Source organism: Zosterops lateralis, assembly GCF_965231275.1.
Source record: "Zosterops lateralis genome assembly, chromosome: 12".
NCBI classification, from domain to species: Eukaryota; Metazoa; Chordata; class Aves; order Passeriformes; family Zosteropidae; genus Zosterops; species Zosterops lateralis.
This window is the reverse complement of record NC_139772.1, coordinates 8,179,912-8,187,632: the sequence shown is the minus strand read 5'-3', so window position 1 is coordinate 8,187,632 and position 7,721 is coordinate 8,179,912. Positions and strand designations below refer to the sequence as shown.

At 41.7% G+C, this 7,721-nt stretch overlaps 1 protein-coding gene across 1 annotated transcript; it reads right to left on the bottom strand.

Annotated features, from left to right (window-relative positions):
• Positions 1–18: 18 nt before the first annotated feature.
• CNEP1R1 (CTD nuclear envelope phosphatase 1 regulatory subunit 1) lies at positions 19–6,133 on the bottom strand. The gene is made up of 6 exons (XM_083869926.1): positions 5,907–6,133; positions 3,637–3,708; positions 2,198–2,271; positions 1,756–1,865; positions 1,566–1,620; positions 19–1,298 (listed from the first exon to the last, which is right to left on the bottom strand). Exons 1-6 carry the CDS (start codon positions 5,929–5,931, stop codon positions 1,257–1,259), a joined length of 378 nt encoding a protein of 125 aa, XP_083726052.1. The 5' UTR covers positions 5,932–6,133; the 3' UTR covers positions 19–1,256.
• Between the last annotated feature and the right edge of the window lie 1,588 nt (positions 6,134–7,721).

The window sequence follows — 7,721 nt, the reverse complement described above, 5'->3', positions numbered from 1 at the left end:
ACAAAAGAAGATAACACCTGTTTATACAAAGATTTTATTTTATACACATTTACCTACAAAATATACAGCAGTTAAAAATAATGGATGGGCAGAATACTTACTGGAAAAAAATCCAGAAGACAATTCTTAAAGTTACAACTGACAAAATTACATCAATAGGCTGCCTTTAAAAGCCAGTCTACCCTGTAGTAGGGGTTACTGAAGTAGCAAGAGCTTTGCAGTTAGAGTCAATTTAAAGAGTTCAAAACATTTAAAAAGGCACCTTGAACAACTTAAACTCTTAAAACTTTACAGTTTTAGCTATTCAAAAGTTACACTTTATGCATATATCATCCACACCTTGTTGTTAACACTTTGAATAACAAATTTTGTTATTTTATTGTGGCACTCTAGATTTTCTTCACCAAATCTGAAGTTATACATCTGCAAAACAAGTTTCATATTCTGACTATGACAGCATCAAAATCCACTCAGAATGGTCAGGTGGATTTAGATGCAGTACAACCTTACAACTGGGAAGATACAAGCATATTTAAGACAATTTTTAAAAAATTAAAATCTTAAAATAAGTGTTTTGAACCAGATCAAACAAGGAGCTACGTATGACCACAAGGAAAGTGGCTGGTGCGCTATATACACAACTTGACAAGTGTGATCCTTGATATATTTGCGAAGTTCTTAAACAGTAAGACCAGTTTTCTCCAGCACAAACAGTCAAGTCTTCCTGCGAGCCTTTAAACCAGTTCCAAAAAGAGTGACCAGGAGACAAGGACAGCTGTAATGAGGAAGTGTGCTAATAAAACATCAGGAGAATGGCAAACGTTCCTTTCAATACTCCTCGTGAGAACAAGAAAATCCATACACCAGATGTTTTTTTCCTGAACATTGGCATCGATCTGCTATTTACAATAGCTTACAAAGACACGTAACACAAATGAGGTTTCGTTTTCAAGTTCAACTTCATTGCCGATTAACATACTTCACCTGTATGTTCTGTTCTAGCTGAAGTAAAAAAGTGACACTAATACTGAAAAAGAGGTAATCAGAAGTAGCAAAAGCACTGATAATGTGATAACAAAGAATTTGGATAAATATTCAAGAAAGTAATATTGCACACTTTCACTGTCAACTGTGTTAAGACTTTTACTCCCAGGCAGTGACAACCAGTCCCATTTGATTTTTTGCTGTCATACTACCTTAAAAAAAAGGTCATTTTTGGTTTCCATGGCAGTGGAAATAATGAAGGAAGACAGCCCTTATTGAACATGAGGCCTAGGTTTCAAAATTAATTTTCCAGTCTGCAAGACAGAAAACAAAATAAAGTTTAAACACTGAAAGTTGAACCCAACAATTACACTTCAAGTTCAATGTCACAGGGAGAGTTTAAAACAAAACAAAATTATATTAAGTATTCCACATTCCAGTTTTACAGACACTCAGAATTTGCTAAGGTATATAAATATACAAGTGCAGCTCAGAAAAACAAACTATGTGTCTTTTTGAATTATTCCCTTTTTTTTTTTTTTAAACAAACAAAGTTTAGGCAATGAAGCACTAACACTTACATCATCACAGGACATATTATATTCTGCCAAAACAGTTCGACATCGGGCTGCTATACTGTGTGGATGGTGTCAAGGAAAGCAGCTAATACGTGTACACACAGTAAGCAAAAACTAAAAAAGCAATATTAGCACAGGCTTCAACAACTGCAGTAGGTACACTTTTAACGTGACAAACATTATCAAAGGATACATTGATGGTGCCACCACTCTTTTATGTATTCCAGCAAAGAACAAACCTATTAGGGTGATACAGCTAATTGTGAAAAACGGGTGATTCCAAAGTGACGTGAAAAATGATACCTAGGAAAGAAATCACGTTAGTGTCCAACTGCACACTTTCTAACACACACAGAAAGCCTCTGCCTAGATCACTTAACTAAAAATAAAATATGCTCCTAGCCATTTCCAAGTACTTGTGAACAATTCTTTAGATAAGGCATTCAGGGTACAGTATTTTGGCAGGCATTGTCCAAAACACTTTCCACAACAATTCCAGACATCTTGACAGCTTTACTAAGAAACACCTCCCAGTTTCATGTGAGAACGTGTTCAGCCTTTCAGTTTTCAATACACCACCTGACTGCAGCACCAAGCTATGGAACACAGCACATTTGGCATTAGCCTGGCCTTACCTTTTGTGTCTCTGGGTCTATCAACCAGTTCCAAGCCCCAGTTGCTGTGCAGACTGACACCACTATCAAAATCACTGATGAAGAAAAGAACGAGAGTCACAAACACTATATCTCACTCATATTTAAATGCATTTATTTTTCAGCAGCAACTCTTAAACATTTATTTATTTTCTCACTTCTGAGAGAGGAAAAGCTCCTAATTGGAAAGCAGAAATGAAAATATGCAAAGAAACTTCTAACACGTGAAACCCTAAGGATTCTGTACCAACTTCCTGGACAGAACAAGTACATCTGAAAATCTAAATTCTGTCAAGTAAAAACATCCTGGTACTTTGGAGGAACCAAAGTTTTATTTTCAAAAGGAAGTTGAAAAAGATCTATCAAAAGCATAGAGCTTCCTCTCTACATCATATAAATACTTTTTTTTCCCAAGATAACAGCAAGAAAAGTTAACACTGATTACGCATCCTATTATAATTAAAACAGAAAGTCTCTCTTACATGAATTACAAAACAAGCAATTTGGGAAAAACATGAGACACTGAACACAATACCAGTTATACAAACCTCATTTAAATATGCTTACAAGTTTTCAGTATTTTTTTAAATTATAACTGACAGAAAATAGAGATTTTGGAAGCCAAATGCATTCCTAAAGCAGGTGTGTGCAAACTCAGAACTACATGTAAATATCTGATTGCTCTGAAACAACAGGGTTTGAGGTGGTGGTTAGTGGTGTTTGGTTTCGCTTTCTACCTACTCCTCCCTTCAGTTCCTTCATTCAAAATTGACCTCCTAGGAGAAAAAATACTATTTTACATGTTCTAAAAAAAGTCTGCATTCTTTGAGTAAGAAAACTTCAGCTGAGTCTCAAAAACAAAACAAAACAAAAAGTTGTGTGTTTCCACCACAGGCCATTGATCTCAAAGCTGGCAGAATATCTGTGGAATTTTTTGCCTCCCCCCCGTCCTTCAAACCTTTCTGTCATCACAAAGCTGCCTTTATGGCACCCTGCTTTAATTTTTTCATCTTCAATTTCATAGGGACTATCTCACCTGATTATATTTAGTTTAAGCAACTACAGCAACTGTCTGGGAAGTCTGAGTATTGAAGAAAAAAACTTCAGTAACATAATAAAAACTGAGTAAACCAGAAACAAACACAACTTATTGTTTCAGGCATTTCCAGAATAATTCAGCCTTAAGCCAATTCAATCTTAACCTCATTTTTCTAACTCTGGCTAAAATATTAGCTTATTATTCTGTATTAACTTGTTGCAGAGTGTTTGAATGTATGCCACGAATTTTAAAGCAAGTCTAAATACAAATTATATTAAGTTCTAATCACCCTTTGGGCAAACTTAAATGAAAGATACACACTGGTAAATCTAACAACCTTGAAAGACAGACTCCTATTTATTCCTCAGAACATCAAACTTACTTCTCCAACGTCCTGTAGCTGGTTGCAAACATGCAATGTATTCAGTAAGTCTTCTTTCAAAAGCTTTGAGATCTGAGGAAGATGTGTATCAAGCATAATTAGATCTTCATCTAATATTTTATAGTCATATTTTAAAGTAGAAGATAAAAAGAATTCACTGTTCCCTCATGCACACCCCATACTTAAACATATAGAGAAAATCAATGCAATGATCCTTTATATGCAGTAAAAGTCCAGTCATAGTAGCTTTACTCAAGTTCAGATAAAAAGTACAGTTATTCTAAAAGTAAAACACATTCTTACTTTAAAAAAAAAGAAAAATCAATACAGTTGAGAAATCACACTATTTCAGACATCTTTGGAAATAGTGACTTACATTACTTACATTATAGTGACTTAGATTGCCTCTCAAAACAAACAAAAAAAAGGTATCACATTTTGAAGTACTAAGTATATCACAAAAACATCATGTTTTACCACCAATATCATGGTAATTAAAAAAAATGGCCATTTGACACTATTCAAGGGATTATTTGTGGCAGTGTGGCTTTGATAACTTTGTTTTTTTGAACCTTGGAGTGTCATAATATATATACACACACATATGCAAAAAATCCCACAGCAAACACTACTCCAATGATCTTATTCCAATCATTACTTTTTAAAAATAGATCTTTCTTCTTATTGCTATCATTCTCCCACTGAAATTGCTGTTAAATCCATTTCAAGCTGATACTCCTAATTGTCTCCATGGAGCTGTTTCACCTTAAGTCCAGGTTAGATTTACACTTCTGTTCAGCAAGGTCAATATTTGACAACATTCCAGTCAAAGCTAGAATTCTACCTGGAGTTAAGTTTTAATTAGGAACAACTTAACTTTCACCTAAAGTCTCTGTCTGCATCAATGTGGAACTTCAACTTCCAACTCTTGCTACATTAGTTATCACAATAAAGCAATTAAAGAAGAAGCTTATAGAAAATAAATATGTTGTGATCACTATGAAAGCAGTTTTATACACTGCAGTTTTATACATTGTGAATTCATTCCTAAGTGGTTAGCAGGTGAATTTATGGGGGAAGATTATAGTACCTTGACTTCAGCCACAGAACAGCTAACTAGTCTTAATTACTGCCAAGAACACGGTAGTTAATGGCCTGTCCTTCACTTCCCTTCTGGGAAGTGTTAAACCACTGCCGGCAATTACAGCTAATTAACTGTTCCCTGACTAGCACAAACCCCCCGAACTAGTCACTGAAGCGAGAGGGGGAACACAAGGCACCACACGAAAACCTGCTCTTTGAGAAACAGCACCCCGAAGCCATAAAAACAGCCGAGTGACAACAAAGTTCTCCAGGAAACACTCGCCTAATGCAGACATCACTGAAATAAAACATGAAAAACACTTCTTCAAAAAAAAAAAAAGAAAATGGGAATTTTAACTTATTTTCAACTTTGAACGTTCTAAGAACCTTCTGTGAGCTGATCAGAGCTGTGACTGGCAGGGCACAGTTCTGGGAAGCCTCAGCTTGCACGGGCATAGCAACAAAGCCCTGACAACGCCGGACTATCGGTTTCCGTCGGCACTGCCTTCTTCTAGTGCCAGCTACAAAACACCTGCTAATTCCGAAACACTGGTCCGTTTTGAAATTCTCTATACCGGTCTTTGGACACTAAAAAAATTCCTTTCAGGGCTTTGACACCCTGTAAGCTGTAACTTCAAAGAACCTGTAACCCAAACCACCAAGCGTCCCCAGACAAGAAGGGGCTATTTGAGGTCGCGTTCTCCGAATGCAAAAGGAGCCCTTCAGGCTCAGTGTAACGCCTAGTGGGGCTCAAGAGCTGTGAGAAACACAAAAAAGCCGTGAGCGGGCAAGCAGCTCCCACAGCACAAGAGGATTTTCATCAGCTACATCCGAGCAGCGGCACCGAACGGGAAGGGCGGGCACTCCCTCCTCCTCCCGGGGCAGGAGCAGCCCCTCAGCACAGGCCCTCCCGCGGGCCCTGCTCTGCGGGCCGGCCGGGAGAGCACAGCACAGCCCACCCCGAGCGCAGGACGCCCAGGAGGCCCCGGAACCCCGCCCTAGCTCGCCTGTCTGGGCCGAGGAGGAGCGCCGGGAGCGCGGTGCAGAGGGAGCCGAGGCCTCCCGCGGCCGCTTCGTCCCGCTCCGCAGGGACGGTGCAGCGCGCTCGGGCAGCCCGGGCGCTGAGCCGGCACCTCCCGGCGCGCCGAAGAAGCAGCTCCGGGCTCGCTCCGAGCGGCCGCACTCACCCTCAGCCTGGTCCAGGGAGTTCATGGCGGGCGGGCGGGCGGAGCGGGGCGCGCACCGGGCGGAGCGCCGAGCACGGGCGGAGCGCCGAGCACGGGCCGTTCCCCGCGGGCCCGCACCGCCCCGCCCCGCCGGCCCGGCCCCGCAACAACGCCCCGCGCCACTCGCCCGCAGCAAGCGCGCCTGCCATTGGCTGCCGCCAGGGAGGGGGCGCGGCCCGGCCGGATCGGCTCGGGGTGGGGTGTGTTGTCCAACAGCGGTGTGGGACTTTATTTATTAAACAGCGGCGTCCCGGTTTTTTGGGGTTTTTTTGGTGGGTTTTTTTTTTTTTTGGTTGGTTGGCTGGTTTTTTGTTTGGGTTTTTTTTTTGTTTTGGTTTGGTTTGGGTTTTTTGGGTTTTTTTTGGTGTTTTTTGGGGTTTTTTGTGTTTGTTTTTTTTTTTTTTTTTTTTTTTTGTTGGCTTTTTGGATTTTTTTGTTTTGGTTTTTTTGAGGTTTTTTTTGGGGGGTGGGGAGGTGTTGTTTTTTTTTTTGCGCCTCCTAACATCCTCACATGACTTGAGATGGCTGTTTAATCTGTGTCTCGGCAGAAAATAAAAGTTAGAAAAGAAGATACAATATTCTTCCTTCAAGGCAGCCCAGGGTCAATCAAGCTCTACACTTGTTCATTCTGGGGCTTTTCTACCCCCCTCCCACTGGCAGTCAGCAGCCAGGGCTCCGACACGCCCAGGCACTGGCCAGAGCCATCATAGTGCACAGGTTTAAAGGCTGCTTTGAAAACAAGTCCAGAAACACTGACCTGTGATCTCCTCAGTAGGGCCAGGCGAAGCTCCTTTTTACAAGCTACAGGCACGAGCAGTAGGCTGAATATCCTCCACACTCAATTTCAGTCCATCAGGGTTTCTGTGCAGGAGGACGGCGCTGGGGCACGAAGAGCATCTGTCTCTATGTGTGGGGCCTGTATCTCTGTTAAAGGCTGTGTGAGGTGTTTCCACACACAACCCCTCACCCCATCCCTTGGGGTTATCGCTGCAGGAGCCGTGTGGCCCAGAGGGATGTCCTTTGTAGCGGGGACAGCAGCAATATTGCTGTCCCTGCCGTGCTGCCAGACCAGGCCCGGCCGTGCTCCAGCGGCAGCAATCACACACTGGATGGCAACAGCCGAAATAATGGTCATGCAAAGGTACTGCCGAAAGGTCGGGGCTCTTTGCCGGGTGTAAGTGTCCCGTGGGACATGCAGGGATCAGCCATCCTGATCCCACGGCCCTGCCTGCTGCCGGCCCAGCTGGGCCGCAGAGGTAACCGAGCTGGTCTGTTTGCTAAATGAAAGCTTTCGGAGTTTCTGAGTGACTCGATTAGTGAGCTCCCCGGGGAGCCGGGCTCTCTGCACTGCCATCTGTTTTCAGCTGGCTGGTACTGGAGCCTGGATTGTGTTGTGTAGTCCAGTAAGAATTTTGTGTTGCGTAAAGCAGAGGCGGTGCAGTGCTATTGGAATTGGGATGTGGTGTAATTTTTCTCCTTCTGTTTCTTAAAAGGAACCTAGAAAATCATGAAAATATGATTTATAGTAACTTTGCTCTCGTTGTTTTCAGCATAATTACAAAAAGTAGAAATTCATATTTTACTTTTGCTTTGGTGATGGCTCACTGAATGTAAACGATGGCCTATTATTTTCTTAAGAGTGTTTGAGTGCAGCTAACTATAGTTTTGCCTATTTATTTTACACCAGTTTTACCAGTGTAAAAACCAGAAGAAACGTGATATTGGTGGTGGTTGGAATTACATCTGCTATGTGGAAAGGCAGAACACCTCAGTGGT

Bases quoted from the DNA above. Each gene is read 5' to 3' on its own strand.
- CNEP1R1 (XM_083869926.1), bottom strand. From the start codon at position 5,931: ATGAACTCCCTGGACCAGGCTGAGG. The intron at 1,866-2,197 runs GTAAGGCCAGGC...TTTCTTTCCTAG, and splicing joins TAGACCCAGAGACACAAAAG to GTATCATTTTTCACGTCACT. The intron at 1,299-1,565 runs GTAAGTGTTAGT...TCTGTCTTGCAG, and splicing joins ATAATATGTCCTGTGATGAT to ACTGGAAAATTAATTTTGAA.